The sequence below is a fragment of the Phragmites australis genome, chromosome 17 (assembly GCF_958298935.1).
Source record: "Phragmites australis chromosome 17, lpPhrAust1.1, whole genome shotgun sequence".
In the NCBI taxonomy this organism is placed as follows: domain Eukaryota; kingdom Viridiplantae; phylum Streptophyta; class Magnoliopsida; order Poales; family Poaceae; genus Phragmites; species Phragmites australis.
Genome location: NC_084937.1, coordinates 25,021,136 through 25,032,939, shown reverse-complemented (window position 1 = coordinate 25,032,939; position 11,804 = coordinate 25,021,136). Strand labels below are relative to the sequence as shown.

At 46.1% G+C, this 11,804-nt stretch overlaps 2 protein-coding genes across 2 annotated transcripts; both read right to left on the bottom strand.

Moving 5' to 3' along the window:
• Window positions 1–2,031: 2,031 nt before the first annotated feature.
• LOC133897347 (photosystem I reaction center subunit V, chloroplastic-like) lies at window positions 2,032–2,761 on the bottom strand. The gene has a single exon (XM_062338047.1). The coding sequence runs from the start codon at window positions 2,675–2,677 to the stop codon at window positions 2,249–2,251; it is 429 nt and encodes a 142-aa protein (XP_062194031.1). The 5' UTR covers window positions 2,678–2,761; the 3' UTR covers window positions 2,032–2,248.
• Window positions 2,762–8,211: 5,450 nt separating this feature from the next.
• LOC133897010 (GPI-anchored protein LLG1-like) lies at window positions 8,212–9,820 on the bottom strand. The gene is made up of 4 exons (XM_062337613.1): window positions 9,587–9,820; window positions 9,444–9,506; window positions 9,004–9,367; window positions 8,212–8,305 (listed from the first exon to the last, which is right to left on the bottom strand). The coding sequence occupies exons 1-4, from the start codon at window positions 9,666–9,668 to the stop codon at window positions 8,212–8,214; spliced, it is 603 nt and encodes a 200-aa protein (XP_062193597.1). The 5' UTR covers window positions 9,669–9,820.
• Between the last annotated feature and the right edge of the window lie 1,984 nt (window positions 9,821–11,804).

Here is an 11,804-nt window from a genome sequence, read left to right as displayed (position 1 = left end):
GCCTCTATGAACAGTACATCTACAGTACTACTACAGTACTGTTACAGTAACAAACGGTGTTTTCTTCCTCCAGACCCACTGCCATCTCTGTGAACAGTGTTGAACAGTGTCCGCAAACACTGTAGCAGCTGAATCTGCAAAATGCTTCCTCTGCTTGAGATGGTCTAATCACTTCATTATTGTACTGTATATCTGGGTTCCCTGGATTCTGGAAATGCCACTTGTGCAGTTTTGCCATATGGTCACATAGGTATCCCAACACCCCAGTGGTTCATGCTGAAATCTGCTGTGCTGTTTTCTGTGTTTTTTTTTCCAAGCCATGAGTAACTGAAGACAAACACAGAGAAAGACCAAATTCATGTGGCAATAAACCCACGAACTCTAACTACATATCCAAATTATTATTTTTTAACATGCTGAGAGTGCTACGTGTCATTATTATTAAGAAAGAGAAACAATCGATTACAAAATCGTACCAACGGCCGGGTTAGTTTTTAGTTACATGCACATCACTAACATAGCTAGCGACTCCGACGAAACACTCACACGGACAACGAGCGCAACCCTATCACGCCCGCCCCATCCCAGCAACTAGCCTCCTCAAAGATCTCACGCAGCAAGGACGCCACATTGGGCCGAATGGCATCGAAGACGCAACAGTTGCGATGTTTCTAAATAGACAAGGCCACCAGGATAACGAGAGAGTTGAGTCTGTTACGAACCCCCTTGGGAACTCCGCTTTGCGCTTTCCGCCACCATTCCTAGAAGACGGACTCAACTCCATCCGGCGCCAAAGCCTGCAAGCCAACACGCTGGAGCGCCTTGAACCAGACCTCTCTGGCTAGCACACAATCTACGAGTAGGTGTTGGACCGTTTCGTCCGCCTGGTCACAAAGTGGGCAACAGGGGGGGTGGTGAAGGCCGCGGCATGCAAGACGGTCTGCCGTCCAGCATCTGTTGAGCATGGTTAGCCAAATTTGGCCCGCAACGGCGCTCAGGTCTTCTAGATTCTCCTCCTGTACGGCTCGAAAGCGATGGCACCCGTGAAGAAACGACGATAAGCCAAGTGGGTGGAAAAAGTACCTGAAGCCGAGGGCAACCACAGATGTTGGTCGGGGCACCCATCTAACAAGAACCTCCCCTCCAGAGCATCCCAAACACACAGGTAGTCAGACAAAGCCGGATCAGAGAGTCCACCACGAATGTCATGAATCCAAGACCGATTCTGTAGTCTCAAAGACAGTTTACCTGATGATGGCACGCTTCGCAACAAACGGCAACAAGTGAGGCTACATGTCTAACAGGGAGCAACCATGGAGCCATCGATCCGACTAAAAATAGTGGACCTCCCATTGCTCACCACGGTACCCACAGACACCGCGAACAGAGCATGATTGTTGGCATGAACCGGGAGACTGAGCGTCGCCCATGGCCGATCGAATTGTGTTTTCTACATCTAAAGCCTCCTCATTCGTAGCGACCAACCGAGCACATCTAGATTGTGGATGCCAAGACCACCAAGCTCCCGCGCCCGACACATCCACTGCCAAGCCACAGCACCGTGGTCACCTTGCACATTGTGACATCTCTTCCACAGGAAAGCCCGCCTTCACTTGTCGATGGCTTTAGTCACCCATTTGGGCACATCTAAGGCCAAGAGAGTGTGGATAGGAACGGCCGTGAGCACCGCGCTAACCAAGACCGCTTTGCCTACGGTATTCATCAATCCCGCCTTCCAACCAGGCAGCATATCATCGATCTTATCCAAATTAATTGCTGTTTCACAATTCGAAACTTCGCATGTACATTCTTGAAAAATTATTTGCTGCAATTTATTAGGCACCGATCACTTTACAAAATTTCATCTTTGTAACATCAACTCCATCTTGCCAGTAATCACTTCATTGCAAATCTACTTCGTTCCCTCAATTCTGGAAATGCTAGTTTTGCTGTTTTCCCATGGCCAATGTTCACATAATAGAATCCCAACATCCCATGGGTTCTTGCTGACATCTGCTCTGCTCATGTATGTGATGCTCGCAACTCGCAAGTCATGAACTCGCACAATACAATAACTGGTTTATACGACACGGACTGAAAATAGATGAAGACGCAGACACGGAGGAATACCAAATTCATGTGGCAATATACACACGCAGTTGCACTACTTGTTCACATTAACCAATCTTTCACATTAACCAAACAGACTGAGTAGATTACAACAAGAACCGTCGGCCGGCCCATCCGATCAGAAGAAGCTGGGGTCGTAGCCATTGCTGGAGGTGGCGAGGATGTAGTATGCGACGATGTGGCCGAGCGAGCCCCAGGCGAGAACGTCGACGAGGTTGAAGCCGACGGGGTCGTTGGACTTGAGCAGCCCCGCGTACTCCTTGGCGCGCTCGTCGCCGGCGTCGAAGTGCGTCTTGCCGTTCTGCTCGGGCACCTGCTTCGCTACGTTCTCCCGCTGGAAGTTGAAGAAGACGAAGCGGCCCAGGAAGAGCGACACCCCCGTGCTGAGGCTGATCACCAGCGACGGGCTCAGCTCCGCCCGCGCCGCCACGGACCTCCTCGCCGGCGTGGCCCGGAAGGACGCGCGCGCCTGCCGCGGGGATGGCGCCAGGCGGAGCCCCGCCACGGACGGCGGGGACAGCACGGCGGCGGCGGTCGAGGTGGCCATGGCGCGAGTGTTCGTCGAGTACTGGCGACTCGGTGGTAGTGTTTCTTGATCTCGCGAAGCTGAGCTAGCTACGAGTTTGGTTAATGGAGTTGAGTATATAGTGGGGTGCTGACTTGGCCGATATGGTGGGGGCGCGGGAATGCGAGGTTAGTGGTGGAGAGGAGATTTCGTGGTGTGCCCATGGCGTGTGGCGATTGGAGCGCGCCGGATAAGGTATCTCAGCCATAGCTTTTTTCTCCAGCAGCGTAAAGGTCACTACTATCTCTGCCTCTGGAGAGTTACCTGGGTGGTCAGGGTGAATGCAGTGCCTGTGCAACATAGCATTCAGAGAAAGGGGGTGTTTGAACTTTGAAGCTAGAAAATTCAGACAGATCGTTTCTTGCAGGATGAATTCAGTTTGAATGAGTGTTCAGATTAAGCAGAAAATTCAGTGTACAGCATGTTAATCTGAGGTATTCAGGATCATCATTTTGATATGCACTGCTGTGCTGACCTATGACTGAGAGAACCCAATGTAATGATACTAATCTGTTCGACAAAAGCAAATGACTTGTGTAAATTAGCAGTCTAATAGGCCTACATGTTCAGAAAGCACAAATCATATCATATCATATATTTACTAATTAGAGGCTTCTCCGGAGCTTCATAGTGATCCTTATATAAAACATGCTAAGAAAAAAAAAAGGAATACTAGAAAAGCAAACAAAAAAAAACATCCGATCCTTGATTTGGTCGCTCAATGAACCATGACCGATGTACAAGGCATAGAAAAAAAAAAAGAGGACTCCAAAAAGATCCGGCTATATATTAAGTAGGAAATTATGTATAAATTAAATTCTAAAACACAAAATTATTGTGGAGTACGATATTACAAATTATAATTGAAAACATATAATATGTACAATTGTGGTATCCAAATTTTTGAACAAGATTTGTCCTCTAAAAATGAACGAGATTTTAGTCAAAAGTTTCCAGAAAAGAATGGTATTAAGTATGATGTCTTAAGGGCTCCAGTGCGCGCAGTACCACTTTGTATCCTCTAAAAAAAGGTAAGTATGATGTGTCCGAGAAAAAAAAAAGACTAGAAAACAAGTGAACACATGTATCTTTATTTGAATTTTATTTACTTTGATCTTTTTATTCTAATATTTAATACTAAGCCCTGTAGAGTATATTTATAGTAACTAAGCCTTTTGGTCATGCCATCATGAGTGGCGTGACAAGACAACCTTATTACCTTAAGGAAAAACACGATGTGGCACATTTTCTGTCTAACACGTCACACAAGACAACTCTGTCACGCCAATAGGTGGTGTGACATTAGTTATTTGTCACGCCATCATGACTGACGTGATTAAAGAGGTTAGTTTCTGAAAATATAGTATGATAGAGATTAATATTTAAAATATTAGAATAAAAAGGGTTAAAATAAAAGAATCTCTTTTTATCTTCATACGATTTAGTTGTGGGTATCATATTTATGATTTTGAGAGAGGCTAAGCACTATCTAAAAGACGTACATCCTACCATTTTAAATATCATCTATTTACTACTAAATGATATCTCCAGAGTTGTTGTCAGAGAATGTTATTTCTGTTATTAAAAAATTAATAGCATTTCTATTTTCAAACCTTAAAATTGTAACAGTTTATTTGTGATATGTCCAAGAGTCCATATGATACTTTACCACTGCAAACTATATATCTACTTTTTTTTTTACTTGGGCAGTTATTGTAGTAGAAGGTATATTTCCACAAGAACAAGATTTGGTTTATTTGCAAACCATAAAAAGTTCCAAACAAAATCCTACTTATTTAAAATAAATTCCTTGCTAAAGATTGCAACGACAACTTAATTTTATGAGAAAATGGTAGAACAAAATTAGAAATAGAAGATACATATCTTCAATTATTACATGAACATACCAATTGGTACTGGCAATGCTCTTTTTTATAAACAAGTATTTATTGACTCTCATCGTTCCATCAAGAAAATACAACCGTGTAAGAGTTCACTCACGGTGTCTGCATTACTCAGATGCACACAACCTAACAAAAGTAAAAAGAAGTGAAAACAAGAGGACATAAAACAGTTTTGAAAAAGAGGGAAAATCCGATGCAGGACTATGATAGAGGAGCCTCGATTCGCAGCCTAGACACCCATCCAAACCTGGTAAAAAAAAACTCCCTTACCATCTGCTCTAAGTGCGCACACGCCGCTGCCATCATCTCTTGATGCTTCTGCCACTGCCGCACAGACTACGTACAGAGCCAAAGCGCACAAATATATATAACCTGCAAAGAAGAAATGTTTTTCCTTTTATTAAAGAAAATTTTATTTTTTTATAGCTATAGCAACGAACAACAAGTTGCCGCGGCCACCAGTATTTTGGTTTTTCCATTGTTTACTAAGGTCATGAAACCAATTTCTAAACATGTTTGGTATGCTATGTGGTGGATAAATTTCAAAACCAACTAGACGATAAACCATGTAAATTGGGCAAAATGACAGTTTCCTATTCATTATTGTAGTGTTGCTATGTAAGAGAGTGGACATAGGGAATTCACATAGAATTTTTCAGATTGGTTCAAATTCCAACATAACTCATCGTGTTTTTGTGCTAAGTTAATATTGATAAGGCGTGAAAGTAGCTTATTCCACACTATCAATTATGGTCCTATCAGGTTCCTTCAGAATGAGGCATTCGGTGGAAAGGACTATAACACTTTAGCGACTATGTCTTGCTTGGTTCGCACTATGTTATACAAATATGGGTATTGGTCTTGCAGTGACGAGCTTCCCAACTAGTGATCCTCTAGAACCGGATTTGGAATCCATCTTTTTATAATAAAGATACCAAAATGAAATAAATGTTGTTTTACCATCATCATACTAGTCCAGATATGTGAGTTGTCTGGTTTCCAATTAACTTGTGACAATGATTTGGAGCCTAGATATTTATTTTGCATAACATTTTGCCAGATCCCCTCTTCGGTTTCTAGTTTAAAAAGCTATTTGCAGAGTAGGGCGGTGTCGGTGTATTAGGAACCAGGGGTCCCTGAGTCCCGAGACCGGACCGGCCGTCCGCCATATGTCACCATCCCACGGGGTCCACCCTGCAGGAGAAGAAGAAACTAAGTCCCGGGGGAAGGTGCTCGGGGCCGTAGCCTCTAGGTTCCCGAGCACCCCGGTTCCCCGATGATCCGCAGAGTCCAAATACCGGGAAGAAAGTGCTTATCCAAGTGCTCGGGAGAGAGTGCTCGGGGCTGCACATGGCAGCCCCCGAGGACTCGGTTCCCCAAAGGTCTCATCCAAGTGCTCGGGAGAGAGTGCTCGGGGCTGCACATGGCAGCCCCCGAGGACTCGGTTCCCCGAAGGTCTCATCCAAGTGCTCGGGAAAGAGTGCTCGGAGCTGCACGTGGCAGCCCCCGAGGACTCAGTTCCCCGAAGATCTCACCCAAGTACTCGGGAGAGAGTGCTCGGGGCTGCACGTGGCAGCCCCTGAGGACTCGGTTCCTCGAAGGTTCGCGCAAGATCGTCCGACGACTCGAAGGGTCCCATCGTCGGGGTGTCAGCCAGTCAAGGGCCCAATGCCGCATTTAATAGGCACGCGCGGCCTGACATCCTGACATCCTGACATTCTCAGCTGCCCACGCCCTAGTGTCAGACCCTGCCATGCACTGGCAGGGGGGCGTAGGTCCATTAAGTGCACGGGTCCCGTCCCGTTTCATCTGGATGCCTCGGGATAACGTTGCCAGAATCGAAGCGCTCCGCCTGCCACCCTGCCCTGGCAGAAGAACAAAACAGGGTGGGCGCACCGGGCACCTCTGAGGCTGCCCGGTGGGCCCCCTTAATGGCGCCGGAGGGCATCCACAGTGGCGGGTGGTCGGATGCGCGCCGCATTTTTCCACCGCCCCTGTCACTTCGCCAAGACGGAATGATGACGCCTTTCTCCGTGGCACCTTGGTATTTGCGCCCCCTCTTTCCCATTCTGGATAACTCAAGGTCGGCGAGCCTATAAAAGGAAAGGATAGAGAGCCCTCAAAAAGGAGACGGAAAAACAAGGAGAACAAGGCAAGGAAGCCCAGATAAAAAGGCGAAGAACATCACAAACAAGCAAAAGCCAAGCTAAACACGAGAGCCTCAAGCTCTCTGTAGGTAGCTCACCCCTGTAACAGATACATTCTTGAAGAATTCCCTTCAAGAAGAGATATAACACACACACATAGGAGTAGGGTGTTACGCCTCCGTGCGGCCCGAACCTGTCTAAACCCCGGTGCACCCATCTTTCTCGCACTAGGGCGATCATCTCCCACCAGCCACTGCATTTATTTCCGTTCCCGCTTATTTCCCAAACAAGCTTATCCAGGATCATCCCCCCGGCCGAATCTCTAAAAAGGGGTCTCTCGGGATCCCTGCGACAGGAGTTTATCCTCCGACAGGCGATATTTTGAATATCGAGATCACGAATACCTAAGCCACTCTGTTCTTTAGGGTTGCACATGACACTTCATTTTGTGAGACGATACTTTTTTTTTTTGAGTGTCGCTTTGTCCGTAAAATCTAGAGCGAAAATAACCAAGTCTCTTTAGTACTCCTCACAGAATTAGGAAAAAAACATTATATATATGTAAAAAGGCTACTAAGAGGCATCCCAATTTGTACCATCATGGCAACTAACAAAGAGGCATGAGGGACCACAATTGAGGTTAATGAAGTCTAGAGAGAAGGGTTGTGGCGAGAGCTTGTTGCAGCCCAAGCTTGGGTTTCAACTAAATACATTGAGGAGAGAACCTAGAGACGACTCACGGAGAGTGGAGATAGGGAAGTACAGGGAGGCAATTGGTGAACAGCAGCGAAATCTGCAATAGTCAGATTACCATGAGTGAGGTAGCTAAGATCAATGTGAGTGAGAGAAAGACGGAAATAAAGCAATTTCTATTTAGTCGCAAGTCCCGTATTTTAGAGTGTGAAAGAGGCAAACACTATATAAAAAGAAAGCGTTTGAAAATGGCTAAACACTATCTGAAAAAATAGTAAGGCGGACACCTTCTCTACGTAGTATGTGTGTTGTTACGATCTCAATCTCAACAGTGAACTAGTATTAATTATGTCTGAATATTTCACTCTTTACATCAACAGGGTGAGAATATTTATAGCCATCGCAACCACTCTTGCTCATATTATTTTAGTACCTTTTATCCCTAGCAATATTCTCTTATACTCCTAAGAATATGCCTAGAATATCCCTAGGTGTTCCAGTCAATACAAGGTTACAAAACCCTAACTCAGCTGGACACATGTCGCGCTGCCCTTCAGCTCTAACAGCGAGTCCCTTCGGACCAAACTCCGGCCCTGAACCCTTTGATTTCTCCGCTTCACCCGAGGTGGTCCTTCAGGCTTCTCCTGTTGGTTGTCGCTTCACGCTCAGCACCCCTCCGTATTCTGGGACTTTGGTTTGCATCCAGTCACCCTCCGAGCCCTGCTTCACACCACCATTCGAGTTGTTGTCGGAGCCTTTGGCCTTTCTCCGGTCACCCTCCGAACTCCTGCTTCGCATAACCCTTTGGGTTGTTGTCGGAGCTTTCGGCTCTCCTGTCTTCCGTCATAGGCCCTTTGGTATCGTACCTGCGCAACACAGTGAAGATAATTCCGCTACAATGTTAGCGTTGTCACTTCGCTAGGGGTTAGCTGACGTGGCCGAAGTCAACAAAAGGGGACTGGGTACCATTCCCCTAACATGTGTAATAGCCCTTTCAATACTGTACCAATTCTTACCATCTATCTAATTATTCAAATACAATTACCAATGGAGGTGTTGTCCAGGAAAGTATGTTTCAAATATTCAAAAAATAATAATTATTAAAATACAATTACCAATGGAGATGTTGTCGGAGAAAGTATGTTTCTAATATACAAGAAAAAAATGCATTTCTATTTACCAATCATGAAAGGTGTAATTCTTCGAAAGAAAACTTATACTTTGCCAGATCCTAAATCTTAACACACAATCAATTTTTTACGAACTTCTACTGTTCCAAAATCACTAGCCCGTGCAGGCGCACGGGCTTGATGGGCTAGTGTAGCCTAACGGTTACATAATCTTCAGCCTTGTGACAACAGCGCGTGTTCTTCACATTTCAAGAAATTTTACCATCCGCAAGAGGTAAAAAAAGAGCTTAGTTGGTTAGCATTGCCAATTTACCACCCTTTTCAGAGTTCAGATATAAAGACATGCATATAACTGCAAAACCATTCATGCAGCGGCATGTGGTACAGAAACACAGTGACAGGCCCCCTGGCCACGACGTCCCGCCGAGTCTCACCAAGACACCAGCAACGACACGGACAAGGCGGCGACGCCAGCCGCCACAGCGGCCGGGGCGGCGGCGGCCGCCCCGCTGGCGGCCTGCTCCCCGGGCTTGACCTGCGGGGTGTCCTCGGGGCAGGCGAGGCCCTTGTCGCCCTCGTGGCAGGTGTTGGCGAAGAGCCCCGGCGGGTACTTGCCGTACAGGTTGATATAGCTGAACATGGTGGCGGCGCAGTTGGTGGTGACGTCGTTGATGTAGGTGGAGTACGGGCACGCGAAGTCCTTGAGCGCGCCGCAGCACAGCGACGGCTGGTACAGCGGACCCTTGCACCGGCTCGTGATCACCGTGTAGTTCGCGCCCTCGAAGCTCACTGGGCAATCTGCGAAACGCATTCGTAGAAACCAAATCAGCCGGCGAACGCCGAACACGAGATGCACGATAGAGAGGACCCTCACCTTTCTTGGCCTGCAGCAAGCTCCGGCCGGCGGTGTCGTGCCCGTGCACGAGCAGCGCATCATCTGCATCCATGGCGAAACGGCGGCCATTAGATCAACCAGGAACCCAAGACCAGATCAGCGCCGTAACGGGGGTGACTGACTTGAGATGAACCCAGCGGCCGCGAAGCCGAGGACGGCGGCGAGCAAGGCCGCGCGCAGCGCCACGCCTCTGTGGAGATCCATCTCTGCCCACGCCTCCTCCCTGATCGGATCGATCCTTCTCCTCCGGTGTCCGTGGAAGAGAAAGGAAGGGAGAGAGGCAGAGGAAGGTGTGGCAATGTGCGTGGGAGGACGCGACGTGGCGGTTAATCGGCACGTCGGAACGTGCGGGAGACAGAGAGGCGAGACGAGGAAGAAGCGGAGGCGCGCGGGCCGAGTCCAAAAATAGCTAGTGTTGGACGGCTAAAAATTTCAAGGACACATGGCACAATTCGATGTGTTCCTGTCTGAAGATGTTCGTGAAGAAGATTTTGCCGTTCACAGTGAAAGTTAGCACAACAAAAGCAACGGAAATCACAGAAGTCACAGAGTGCAGCAAACAAAAGGAGATTAGGTCTAGCAACTACAAAAACTGCATCATTTAGTTATACTTCCATTATTAAAAAATGCAATGCGTAAGCCCGGCGTCATCTTTTACGCACATGGCTGAGAAGAACTCGAGTCAAAAATGGCACCGTCAGCTTCATCAGTTAATCGAGACAGCTTAATTACGGCGCAGCGAAGATCTTATTTCTAAGTGAAAAAAAACAAGAGTAGATCAAGATGATGGTTTTGGTTTTTCCTGCTTAAACACAGCGGCAGATACATGCTTTGTATATACACGGCAGCGTGCAGTATCCGCTACAATAACAACCGGCAACAAATCAATCCGGAGCTGATTTACAGGGGGGGCGAGATCTTTAGCGAGATCATCGGATTAACAAGATGTTTGTTTCCTAATCTCAACAAACCATATATCTCAACAAACCATATCTTTAGCGAGATCATCGGATTAACAAGATGTTTGTTTCCTAATCTCAACAAACCATATATTTCAATACCCTCCCTCAATCTGATCTTGCCACGAGATTCAGATCGCGCTTCAGAATTGCAAACTGACGTGTTGCTAGAGGTTTGGTGAGAATATATGCCACATGATCATGTGTCGATATGAACCTGGGATCTAGGATTCTACGAGCTACTCTTTCTAGAACGAAATGTAAGTTGGTCTGAATGTGTTTTGTTTTTGCATGGAACAATGAATTTGCTGATAAATATGTAGCTCCCAGATTATCACACCACAATGTAGATGGTATGTCCTGAAAATTTTTGAGCTCTCGAAACAGTGACCGTCCATACAAGCTCAGCAGTGACATTAGCTAGAGACCTGTACTCTGTCTCTGTACTTGATCTTGAAATAATTTGTTGTTTTCTTAACCTCCATGAGATAAGGTATGGTCCAAGAAAAACTGCAAAACCACTAGTCGACCTCCAGTCATCAGGATCTCCTGCCCAATTAGGATATGAAAAAGCACTAAAAACATTGAGTCGACTTTAAGATTCTTAGCCCGAATGATGTTGTTAGCTTCACATACCATAATATTCTTTTTACCGCACTCCAATTCTTAGTTGTAGGTGCAGATAGGAATTGATAGACTTTATTCACTGAATATAAGAGGTTTGATCTAGTGAGTGTCAAATATTGCAGAGCACCAACTATACTTATGTATTTAGATGCTTCCTCATCATTCAACGACACACCTTCAATTCTTGGAAGTTTTTTTGTTACTGCCATAAGTGTTGCTACTGCCTTGCAGTCTTCCATACTGGCTCGGTTAAGTATATCTGTTGCATATTTCTATTGCATGAGAAATATTCCTCCATCTTGCTGAATTACCTCAATGCCCATAAAATAGTGCAAGTGTCCAAGATCCTTTACGGCAAATTCTGATCTTAGCTGTGAAATGAGAGATTTCACAACTCTTGAGGAGGAGCTTGCTATAATGATGCCATCTACATATACAAGAATATGCATAGTAATTCCTGCATGGTGAGAGATGAACAAAGAGGCGTCTGTTTTGGATGGAGCAAACCCAAGTTCTTGAAGCTTGGAGCTAAACCTTGCATACCATGCACGGGGTGCTTGCTTAAGCCATACAACGCCTTCTCAAGACGACAAACAAGCTATGAATTGTCCTTGCTTTCGTAGCCTGGTGGTTGTTTCATACACACTTCCTCTTCAAGTTTGCCATACAAGAATGCACTCTGTATGTCTAGTTGTCAAAGCTCCCATCCTTGTGTCACAGCAATTGTGAGAACAAGTCGAATTGTTGCCGGTTT

What these genes read in the sequence shown, in the direction of transcription:
- LOC133897347 (XM_062338047.1), bottom strand. Translation starts at nt 2,677, where the DNA reads ATGGCCACCTCGACCGCCGCCGCCGTGCTGTCCCCGCCGTCCGTGGCG.
- LOC133897010 (XM_062337613.1), bottom strand. Translation starts at nt 9,668, where the DNA reads ATGGATCTCCACAGAGGCGTGGCGCTGCGCGCGGCCTTGCTCGCCGCC. An exon ending in GGCCGCTGGGTTCATCTCAA is followed by an intron (nt 9,507 to 9,586) that starts GTCAGTCACCCC and finishes CCATGGATGCAG; the next exon opens with ATGATGCGCTGCTCGTGCAC. An exon ending in CTTGCTGCAGGCCAAGAAAG is followed by an intron (nt 9,368 to 9,443) that starts GTGAGGGTCCTC and finishes TGCGTTTCGCAG; the next exon opens with ATTGCCCAGTGAGCTTCGAG.